This window comes from Callospermophilus lateralis, chromosome 5 (assembly GCF_048772815.1).
Source record: "Callospermophilus lateralis isolate mCalLat2 chromosome 5, mCalLat2.hap1, whole genome shotgun sequence".
Lineage (NCBI taxonomy): Eukaryota > Metazoa > Chordata > Mammalia > Rodentia > Sciuridae > Callospermophilus > Callospermophilus lateralis.
In genome coordinates, this window is record NC_135309.1 from 18,413,351 (window position 1) to 18,425,501 (window position 12,151).

General features: G+C 48.1%; 1 protein-coding gene across 2 annotated transcripts in view; it reads right to left on the minus strand.

Annotated features, from left to right (window-relative positions):
- Positions 1 to 12,151, minus strand: part of Wwc1 (WW and C2 domain containing 1) — a 146,644-nt gene that overhangs the window by 40,619 nt on the left and 93,874 nt on the right. For both annotated transcript variants that reach the window (XM_076855690.1, XM_076855691.1), the window contains exons 7-9: positions 12,004 to 12,150; positions 10,813 to 10,886; positions 6,651 to 6,893 (exon numbers count right to left, since the gene is read on the minus strand). In XM_076855690.1, the coding sequence (XP_076711805.1) occupies positions 6,651 to 6,893; positions 10,813 to 10,886; positions 12,004 to 12,150 (464 nt within the window). The remainder of the gene's footprint in view (positions 1 to 6,650; positions 6,894 to 10,812; positions 10,887 to 12,003; position 12,151) is intronic.

Here is a 12,151-nt window from a genome sequence, read left to right on the forward strand (position 1 = left end):
TGCTAGGAACCTTGAGATGCTGCCTCAGTTTGGTCACACAGTGATACTTGTATGGTAAGAGTGATTTTTACCACTTTACATATGAGGACATTGAGGCTCATAGAATTAAATAATCGACATTGAGGCTCATAGAATTAAATAATCGACACAGAGCTACAGAATTAGTGGCAAGAGTTAGGATCCCACCCAGACATTCCTCGTTCACCTTGTTTTCTCCTTCCTCACCTGAATTATTATTTTCTCCTTCCCTTCCTCCCTCCTTCCTCCCCTTCTTCCACTGACCTTACTGAGTGCCTACATCACACTAGATGCTGATGGTGCTACTGGGGATAAAGCAGCGAGTGAAATGGAACTTGTTTCTGCTCCTACTACTGTGTTCCCCTTCTACTGTGGCAGGTGAGAACAGGTAGTCAGAAACACTTAAATATCTAATTAATGCAGTGAATGACAAGGTCCGTGACGGAAAAGTTCAGAATAGTAGATCAGAATGTAAAAGGAGACACCCCATTTAGGCTTTGAGCATGTGACACTGTGGCTCTGATTCCTGGTGTTCACCCTTGTTTGTGTCCCCCTTGGTCCCCAGGGCCACTTCCCAGACTCCCTTGCCGCTGGGAGGGTGGGGCACAGGATGGAGTTCCGGCCTGTGGAAGGTGAGGTAAAGTCACCTGTGTCAGGCTGAAGTGGTTAAGGTTAAGTGGGACTGTCTCCTGGTCACTGACTCTTGTGGCCTCAGAGGGGAAGAGGTCTAGGTTCTGAATGACCACTTGAATGGCCGCTGCTTACCGGGGATACCCGATGAGCTATTACGTGAGCAAGAAACACATTCCTATCACGTTAGTCACCAGAGATGTGGGGGCTATTTCTTGCAGCAGGTGGACACCCCAGTAGAGAAACCTCAGCCAATAATGAGAGATGAATAGGAGCTGGTTAGGGAAAGGCACTTGCCCCCTCCAAGTGAGGTAGGCAAACTTCATCTGCTACACCGAGGACCCCGAGGGCAGAGGTGTGCCACTGCTGGCTGCTCCTCCTTTCCTGCCATCATGCTGGCCTGCTGCTCCCTGAGCTGGGGAGAGCACAGCTCACCCAGCCTGGAGCCTGGAGCGGGGTTCATTTCCATTGAAAACCAAGCCACACCGTCTCCCCCCAGTGTGCTGGGCCTCCAACACATGCCTGCAGCCAAGGCCAGAGACGTCTTCAGACACCACTGAGGAGTGGGGAGAGGAGTGGGTGGGCTTGTTAATGGGCAAGCAGACCTACCTGTAAACTGACAAAAAAAAAGACAGCCAGAGCAGTAGGCAGGGCAAGCTCAACCCCTGGTATTGTTCTTCCAGAGTCCTGCCTGGCAGAGCTGGGCAGCAGGTGGGCAGATGGAGCCCATACTGGATGAAATTCAGAATTCTCGTTGTGGTGGACAAGGCTAGGGCAACTCTTGACTCACCATAAGAGCAAAGTCCAGAATGGGTGTGAGGTCTCGGGGTGCGGAGGTGGGGCTCACAGTTTCTAACAGAACGAGCCACAGAGGCTGTTCGGGGAGTAAACGCAGGTCCCCATTGGAGCCTGGACAGGATGCTGAGGGAACTAAGTTGGCCTGTAATGGCTTCCTGAGCATGGCGGGGGCAGCCACGGGCAGGTGCCAAGGTTTCCCTCCAGCAGCGTGGGCTTAACAGGCCAGATGGCCTGTGTGTGATGCCCGGCACATGCTGGAAGGCCAGGAACACATCCAGTGTGGAAGCAGGCAGAAGATCCAGCAGGTGGGACTGGAAACCCCACACGCTGAAGCTCAGCACCTGGGCTGCTGGTTAAAATCACAAGAGCCTGCGCCATATCTCAGGCCTGGAGAAGTGGTCCCTGGGGCAGGGGCAGAGCCCACGCTCTAAAGAGCACCTTGCATGACTGCACACCAGCTCTGACTGGGGAGGGGGCGTGTGAGGAAGGAGGGAGGTGGGGCTGGCATCAAGAGTGTGAGAAAGCCTGCGGTTCAGATGGATTTGTGATGGGGTGTGGCAGGTGACATGGGAGGCCAAAAGGCACCTGGGGGTGTTCACTCCTGTTCTCAGAGGCACCTTGAATGGGAAAGGCCATTGTATGAAGAGAGGTTCATATTAAAGCCACTGGGAGGAGGGTGTGAACAGGGAGACAGAAAACACACTAAAAGGTAGACATGCACACACACACACACACACACATACACACACAAGACAGAAGAGAAACAAGCCAAGAACAAATCCAGATAAACAAGGAGCTGAAAGCAAAGAGCTACAGCCCTGTCCCCACCATTCCTGTGGGTCCCCTTCCCAGGCTCCTCTTGGGATACACCTGGCTCCCTACCTTGTGCTCTTTGGCTTCCCTACTATCGCATCTCCCCAGGAGGACCCTGCCCTCCAGGACCCGCCACGTTGCCTGCTCAGCAGGTGGAGGAGTGGAGACTCTGGCCTCCCTGGACTGGTACTTGAACCCTCTACTCCAGAGCAGCCATGGGACTGTGGCTAGATGGGGTGAAGGCCACAATTGGGGCCTTCTGACTGGATAATAGTCTAAAGTGGGCATTGGCTCTGCAACCAGCTTCTGAAGCCAGTTCTGCTGCTCAGTGACGTGGGACAAGCCTCTGATCCTCATGTGTAAAAGGGGGGATTGCTTTCAGGGTGCCTGGGAGCTTTAAATAACCTAGAACACAAGAAGGCACTTTTACCTGTAGTCGTCTATCTTAGGGGTTTTAAAGAGAATCAATCTCTAGTCCTAATGTCAGGAAATAAAAATTTTTGATAGCAGGGAAGAGCCTCAATTAACACTCTGGTCCAGCCATTTGACTTCACACTATACGATACTTTCTCCTGTGTTCCACTTACCCAGTGACAGGTGAGGGCCAATCATCCATTCCTGTTAGTGGAGGATGAAGGTGAAGAAGGGGATACCCTTCGAACATCTCTTTGGGTAGTCCTGATAATGTTCTTGGTGGGAAGAGATGGGCACCAGTGACCCGTCAGGGATCCTTTGAGCCATGAGGGGCCAGGGAGGGGCTCATCAACTTGGTCTAGCAGGCACTGAGCCGCATGCTACTGGAGCTCACTCAATTGCTAGGATGCTATTGCAAGCTGCTTGCTCCTGAAGGGCCCCTCGCCTGATGATGCAGAGAGAGCAAATGTAGACACCTAGGACTCCCACGCTGCTTCTGTGGGGACACAACTGGGCTTCCTCCTCTGATAACCACTGGGAAAAGGGATTCATGTGCTAATCACCTCAAACACACCCCCTCTAGAAAATCACTGGTTATAGAAGAAAACACTGAGGAAAGACTTGAAGACATAGGTACAGGCAAGGACTGTGTGGATAAGACCCCCAAAAGCACAGGCAGGAAAAGCAAAGCTGCACGAGTGGGATGCTATCAAAACAAGAAGCAAAGGAAAAGAACATGGTGAAGGTGCCTCGGAGAGGGAGGAGTACTGCAAACCACTCGTCCCGGGGGGGACCGGAATCCAGGCGCGTTCCTCGGCTTTTAGTTTCAGAAGTCTCTGAGTGAAACCCCTCGGAGGAGAGGGAACACTGCTCTCAGGACTCCAAGATGGGACGAGCTCACAAAACTGTCTCTACGGACACAGGACACGATGCTATCAGACCAGAGAGGGGGAAAGTCCCCGAGCCAGAAGAGCAAGGAGATACCACTTGTTTGGGGAAGCACAGGTGTCGGAAAAGGTGAAAACCGACATTTGTATGGAGGAATCTACTGACAGAAGATGGCAGAAAAACCTTGCAGAAGTCAGGTGTCCTGGATAAGCAAGCGGATTCGCTGTTAGATGGAAGAGCACTAAAGAACAGGCTTCAGAATGAAGCGGGAGAAGAGGCCTGGGTCACGTCCCTGATGTGAACTATCATTTGGAATTTCAAGGGGTTCGTGGTGCATCCACAGCTAAGGCAGAACCAGAGATCACAGGAGATAAGTCACGTGACATTCAAAACCCAAAAACGCAGCGATGATAACCTCAAACCTTCAGTTTAAGGTTTAAAGCATTGCTTTATATTTGTCCTAGGTTATACAATGTATATTAAATAAAAACTTTGTCATATGGTATACTTCATAATGATTGTAAATTAAACTATACTAGATTAGTATTCTAACTAATCTCAGCTTATAAAATACTTATTATATTTTACTAGTCTAAATGATAATTGCAATTCTGAGTTTCTAAAGAAAGGCTCTTCTTGAAGTCAATTATGTTGCTCCAAATTTATCTGAGGATTTATTTTAAACTTTGACTAATGTACGACAAGAGAAAGTCTGCCAAGGAGCCAGGCGTGGTGGCTCATGCCTGTAATCCCAGTAGCTGGGGATGCAGAGGCAGGAGGATCACGAGTTCAGTCCGCCTCAGCAACTTAGGCCCTAAGCAACTCAGGAAGACCCCATCTTAAAGGAAAAAAATAAAAAAGGCTGGGGATATGGCTCAGTGGTTAAGTGCCCTTGTACACTTAATCTCCAGTACAAAAAAAAAAAAAAAAAAAAAAAACCTCAAATGATCTGAACAGAAATTTCTCCTATACACAAATGGCCAACATGTACAAAAATCACTCGACATTTCTAACCATTAGGCAAATGCAAATTAAAACTACAATGAGACATTATCTTACCCCAGGTAGAATGGTCATGATAAAAAAGACAAATAAATATCCAACACTGGCGAGGATGCAGAGAAAGGAAATAGCACTGGCGATAATGTCATTCATACAATCACTATGCAAGACAATACGGAGGTGCTGTTAAAAACAGAGCCACCGTGGTATGACCCAGCAATCCCACTAGTAGGTATGCATCCAAAGGATGTCAATCCTTACATCAGAGAGACACCTGCACTCCCATGTTTAATGCAGCACTATTCACAATAGCAAAAGTAATCAACCAAGGCATCCACCGCCCCATGAGTGGATAAAGAAAATGAGATATAAATATATACACTAACACAAAGAAATTATTCAGCCATAGAAAAGATCAAAATCCTGTCATTTGGGGCAAAGATGGACAGATATGGAGAACATGGTAAGTGAAATAAGCCAGACACAGGAAGGTTCTCACTTATTTGTAGAAGTCAGAAAGGTGATCTGTGGAAACCAGGAGCGAATGACAGGTACAGGGTGGGCATGGGACCAAGAGGCTGGGAAGAGTGTTGGTTGAGGACAGAGGGAGGTCAGGCAATGGATCCCCAAGTTACATAGAGGGAATCAGGTCCAGTGTTGCACACCAAACTTAGGGTAACTACCATCTGCAACAGTTTTTGTGTGTGTGTTTCAAAATAACGAGGAAAGTCTGAAGGTTCCCAGGACAGAAATGATAAATGTTTGGGGAGATGGAAATATCAATTTTCCTGACTGGGTCATTATACAATATATACATATACTTAATTACCATATTGTATCCCATAAACATGTGCAAATATTATGTGTCATTTAAAAATAGAAAAAGAAAAATCACTAGCTTTGACTCTAAGTTCATAAGGGCAGGAAATTTGCAATAAAATCTGCTACCAAAAATCTGCTAGGTTCTTCCCCCAGCATAACAAAAAAATGAATATGTGCATTTGTGTGTGTGTATGTGTGTGTGTGTGTGTGTGTGTGTGTGTGTGTGTATAAATATAAATAAAATACAGAACCTTGGGCAGCCCAGGGCCCACACTTCCACCTGCTGGAGCAGGGAGACGGCACATGCTGTAGACAGTGGGCTCTGTGCACTACGGTCTGATGTGGACGGCCACCAGGCACTTCCACAACCTGTTGACCCCAATAAGCATAACAGTTTACAACCCGGACATACCAATGGGCTTCAAACTGCAGTCACTTAGGATGTGGTGAAATCAATTTAGTGGGCCATAAGCAGCATGAAGCTTGAAAAGAAATACATTAAATACATTCATCCCGTGGTATTCTGGGAGATTGGTTGCAGACTCACATACAACACACACACATGTGCATGCACATTTGGATACTGAAGTCCACGGTTCAAATTTCTTATGTGTATGGGGTAGTATTTGCATAAAACACATACATATTTTCCTATATACTGTAAATCATCTTTCGATTATTATAATACCTAATACGATGTAAATGCAATCTCAAATAGCTGTTACCCTGCACTGTGTGTTTGCACTTTTTGTTATATTATTTAAAAATTTGTTTTTTCTTCACCCTTTCAATCTGCAGTTGGCTGAATCTATGGGTATGGACGCCATGGATACCGAGGGCTGATTGTCCAACAGAAGACATCGGAGGACACAGAAAGCATATGCTCTACTGTGCCAAACTTGTGTATCTTAGGTCACGCTACGAAATGTGAATCACTGTCACAAAGTTGGAAAACGAGTGTCCTCAAGGATTCTGAGTTATGGGGGCTCACTTCCATCAGAAGATTCACTTCTGAAAGGCGGTGCCCAGGCAGGAAACTTTGGGCAACATGATTGAGCTCCAGGTGGCTGGTGCGCTGGGTGGCAGACCCCTTCCCCTATAAGCTACCGTGGAGACTATAAGACGCCTAAACTGACACTGCTCATGAAGTCAGGTGCCCAAGGTGTGCCCTCACCGCTGGTCCCTGCTGGGCCAGAGGACAGACACGTTCCCTAACCCAAGCCCCTGGGACACACCTGGTTCATACTTCCCAGGCCCAGACCCACCTCTCTGTCAGCGCCTTGCTCTGGGTGTCCCGCGCTGCCTGCAGGTCCTTCTCCAGACGCTTCCGAGCCATCTCCAACTGTTCCACCTCCCCCTGGGTCCACTTCCGGGGGCTGATGAAGCGCATCTCCTTCAGCAGCTCCTCCTTCTCGTTGATGAGGATCAGCCGGTCCCTCTCTGAGTCTAGCACCCCGGGCCAGGCCTCACTGTCGAGCTTGGCCAGCTGGATCTTCAGGTTGGCAATCCTGCGGGTAGAGAAAGGGAGATCCACTGGTGTGAACAAAGGCATTGTGGGGACAGGAGACTGTGCTTCTACAGACAGAAGGAACCAGGGGCCAGGAGACCCTCAGAGCACTCTATGGCAGTTACTGTCTTCCTTTTGATCAGTTTCCAGGAAACACATTTTATCTAACAAACACACGTGGGTGCCTATCATGTCCCAGCCATGAGGTCGTCTCCAGGGTACAGACATGAGCTAGGCAATGCCCCCAAGCCTGCTGCATGAGAGACTTGGATCCAATACCAGGCAATAACCTCTTTCCATGAGCTGTGTGACCCTGGGCCAATTGTTCACCTTTCTGAAGGGAATAAATAAAGCTCCTTCCTTATGAGGTTGTGGTTCAAGATTTTATGACAACCCATGAACCCTCAAAGCAAAATATTTGGCACACAGTAAGCCCTCAATAAATGTTTCTGTTGCTACTGTTGTTATTACCTGGTTGGACCACTTATTAGTTATGTAACACTAGGTAAACTCTCCAAGACCTGAAGATAAGAAAAACAATCACTCTTCCTTTGGATCGTGAGGATCAGCAGTAATGTCTGCAGGGTGCCTGCCACACAGTACACGCTCTGCCAATGACGGCTGCAGGCAACTGGGGTCTTGGTGACTAACCATGTGTTCTCAGTCCAGAGAGTGGTGGTGGTGGTGCTATTGAAAAGCCATGCATTTGGGGGTTCAGATGGTTTGAGTGGAATCCTGCCTCTGGCCTTTGTGAAAGAAGGTGGGGCCGGGGGTGCAGCTTGGTGGTTGAGCACGTGCTTTGTATGTGGGAAGCCCTGGGTTCAATCCTCAGCATCACCCACAAAAACAAACAAACAAAAAAAATTTCGGTGTCACATTTGGTGCCTGGTATACTGAAGGCACGTAATAAATGCTAAGGGAAGAAATCAGCAGTCTTGTTGTGTCTTAACTTCTCTAAGACTCAAGATCCTCGTCTGTAAGGTGAGGATAATGACGGTACCTACAAGGTGGATTTTAGAAAAGAAGCAGTAAGATCTCTTTAGATATTGCCAAGTATTATGTAGACATGAAGAATTATTACCACTAAAATAAGATTCCCAGTGTAATGAAGAGTACTGCTAGAAATACCTGAAAGTAATTATGCCATGATCCTTTAGACTTGACCTATTCAAATCACGTCTGGGCCTCACGTCTCGGCCTTACCCCATCCCATCAGGGCAGACACAGAGCAGTTGTTAACCTCACTGGACATATGCCTGACGGCTTACCTGAGACTGCAAATCACAAACATGGCCAATACTTGTTGAGAGCTGAGACCTATGGCCTGCAGCTCAGTCTGATCTGTGGTCAGTGTGGCTGAACTCATCGTACCAAAACATCGTTGGAGACAAACCCCTTGTCATGAGTAGCAAAAACTCCATACAGAAAAACACCTAGAGGTTTGCTCCTTTCCCAGGCAAGTTTCCCAGTAGGAATCCTTACGGTGTACCGTTCGGTTTCACATTGATATATACAGCAATCCATGAAGGTTAGCTATGGGGCAACTTCATAGCTGCTATCTCCAAGACTCTGAACAGCTCTGAGGATGGCATCAAAGATCTGGCAGCTAGACTCTAAGCAGGACACTGAGGAGTGACGGACGCTTTCCTGGGTGTACTTTCTAGGGTGCTAACCCTACACCATTGCTGCTTAAATCAGGGTAACTCATCCTCTGGAAAATCTGATGGAAACTGTCAGTCTCTCAACTTCGAAACACACTTGACAAAACCTGATGTGTGACGATCAGACATTCCAGTCACTATGGCTACCTCCCTTCCTTCACAAATCCTGCAGCCTCTGCTTTCCTACTCGGCAACCTCTTCTGTCCTTTACACCAAATCTAACTTTGGGTAGAGGCAGAGGCAAGAAGCTGGGTAAAGTCAGATGAGCCAGGAAGCTCTGTGATAATTTTAATGGCTTGACCCCAGAGGGAACACCTCAGTGCTTCAGTCTCTCCAGGACTGGTTATGTAGGACAGGCATTACTGCGAGCTGGAATAGATCCAAGGTTCAGAGTGGCCCCCTTCAGAGGGGACAAGTGACTGTCCAAACACGCACGTTCTGCTGTTTTGCTGAATCCCTAGTGGGAAGGGGAAACAGTTCAAAGGCATCTGCTTCCCTCGACCTGACCATTATCCAATTCTTCCTTCTTTTGCTAACAACACCATGGTGTGCTTATGGAAAAACTCTCCTCCCATACTTTTAAGTTGCTTGGTTCCCCCAAAGCTGACCTCAGCCTCCTTCCAGCATGAGCATATGACCCATGCATGGACCTTCATAGAATTCTAATCCTCCTGCTCCCACCCTCCCTACCAGCCCTGCATCAGTGATTGGCTCATCCAAAACTGTCAGTGAATCTCAGTTATTTTGTGGGTCTGGGGACTAAACCCAGGGCCCTGAACAGGCAAGACAAGCACTTTTGCCACTGAGCTACATCCCAGGCTTTGAGACTCATTAAAATTGTTGGGTAAGGCAGGTCCCCTTTCTACTGGGGTTGCTACCCTGGTTGTATATAAGCTTAGAATTGTGGAGGGTCATCTTGTCACCTTGAGAGAAAAACCTGTTTGAAATGAAGCCAAAACAAAGACAGCGAGGTGGAGAAAATGGAGATGGAATCTATGTAACGCTAATTGAGTCCCTGGATCCAGCTAAGCCTGAATCTGTATCCCCCCAGGATTTTGGAGTTAGATAAGACAATAAATTCCCTTTTTGCTTCTTCCTCTGGTTTCTATCAGATTTCCGTCATAGCTGCAGAGAATCTGGTGCTAACGGAGGGTTGGGAGAGCAGAACTGGGCATCACCACACTCTACCCAGCCTGGCTGAGAGAGTTCATGGGCCAGGCAACCTAGTCCATGGAGGAATGGCTGTAATACGCCTGGATTCATTCACCAGCAGATGCTCAGGGGGTTCTTTCCCAGTAGGGCTGACTCAGTGTATAGGAAGATCATGAACTTGAAACCAGAATGTCTAGGGTTTCCAATTCCAACTATACAACCTGGAAAAGCCATGAAACATATTGCTAAACTCTCTCCCCTCTAAATATGGAAATAATAAGATAGAAGCTATGGTATGAGGTTGCTTTTAAAATTAAATAAGATAATAGATGCACAAACGTTTTAATATTGCTGGGTGCAGTGGCACATGCCTATTTCCCAGCGACTTGGGAAATGCAGGCAAGAGGATCAAGTTCAAGGCGAGTCTCCGCAACTTAGTGAGACTGTCTCGAAATAAAAAACAAAAATGGCTTGGGGACATGGCTCGGTGGCTGAAGAGCCCCTGGGTTCAATCTCCAGTACTACAATAAATAAACAAATAAGAAGTTTTAGTACAACAAGCAATCTGTTTATGCCTATTAACAGATGCTCTAAAAATGCCAGGTTTGATTATTATTTTATTTGTGGAAGTGCAACCCAGCCGCTTTGGATTCCATGAAGCCACATCTTTATGGAGTTGAAACGCAGTTGAAAAGCACAGCCAGCTCGCGGTCATGCAGGAGATGTTGTAGTGGATAGTTCCTGTAGTCCTCTTAGCCTATTGCCAAAAATGACCAGACAAACCTGTTGATCCTCCAAACCAAACTGCTTCCAGGATCATCAGAAAACTTTGATTACAGAAACCAACACAAGAAAGAGAAAGATAAATCATCTTTGAGAGGTTAAGCAGATTTGGGTTCAAAGCATAATTCCATACTCTACGCAGTGTCCTGGGCAAGGCATTGCCTCTCTAAATTCCAGAGGATTAACATGAGAGGACTATGCTACCTACCTTCGTAATTTTGGGGAGGGTTAAACAGGGTGGGAATGCAAAAAACTGGGCTCGGAGCAGACCCCCACCATATGACCATAGGAACCATCCCAGCCCTAGCGCCAGCCTTGAGTTACCTTCTCTTAGCCTCTTCATATCGAAGACGCAGTCTGACCTTTTCTGCCAATTGATTGTTGCCGCTGGTGCCGAACTAGAGGGTGAGAGCAGAGTCGGGAGTTACACAGCTATTGTGGCCGCTGCTGAGCTATGTTCCGAGAGCTCAGGAAGGACTTGACAGCTTGTGTGGGCAGAGCAAAGAACAGCCATTGATTACTGGGCTGGCTTGTGGACGGCAGGGAAGCTAGTTAAGCAAAGAATACTTCTCTTCCTTCAGGTCATGGAAACAGTCTCAAACTGACATCCATCCCTTGAAGAAGAGAAGCCGAGGGTCTAGAAGCCCCAAATGGCTCAGAGCCAATGGAGGCAAGGAGAGGTAGCAGGTGAGAAAAGACAGGGACAGAAAATCCATAAGAAAGCCATCCTGGGGTGCTGGGAAGGGGGCAGTAGAAAACTCAGGCTGCAGTCAGGACTCAATCCTGACTGCGCATGGAGAAGGTCCTAGGATTTAGGAGGCACAGGGTCTCTTCACGAATACCTGGCTTACTTGTGGCTTTTAGCCGGATATGTGGATGGTGTGGGGAAGGAGGGAAAGCTCCATGCCCTGTGCTCCTCTGTCAAGAGCCATAAGAAGTTACAAGGCTCCCCAGACAACACATGGATACAGCTTCTCTTCCCAAGCCGGAGGATGCCTCTGACATCTGACGGGAGTAGTCTTTAGCGCAGAAGCTGGAGGCAGTCTGGCTATGTCGTCTGCTCTAGTAAAACTCTCCAAGTTACAGCTCACCATGGGTTGGCGTTACCCATGACCCCCATCGGAACAGCACTTCACTACTCATGACCCACTGGGACTGCGCTTGGGCACTAGGAGCCACACAGCTGTGTGAAAGCGGCACACATAGCTTTGGGACTAACAGGGGGGAAATATCCTCTGCCTTCCAGCTGAATGGAGCTGCGCACAGTATGACAGAAACCAGAGGAAAACACTTTGTCCTTTAAAAGTGTTTTCTGTGCAGGTCTAGAGGAACCAGTACCTGGCCAGGTAATGTCAGAGCAGAAGAGTCCTGACCTGGTGCTTCCCTGCCCAACCTGCCAGAGCTCTGGGGCCAGGAACTGTGAGAAAAGGCGCTCCCCAGGGTGGAGTTGGCAGCCAGTGAAAGCAAGCAGAGGGCACCTGCCTGGAAGCCCTCCTGTGGGACCCGCCTACTCACACTCCCCGAGATGTCCGTCTGGGAGCTCACGTCCAAGTACTGTTTGGGCAGTGGGAAGCCTGAGCTCTCCAGAGAGCTGCTGCTGGACCACAGGTCGGAGTGAGACCCTCTGTCGGTGCAGAAGCCGTCCTTGAGCATGGTGAGGCTC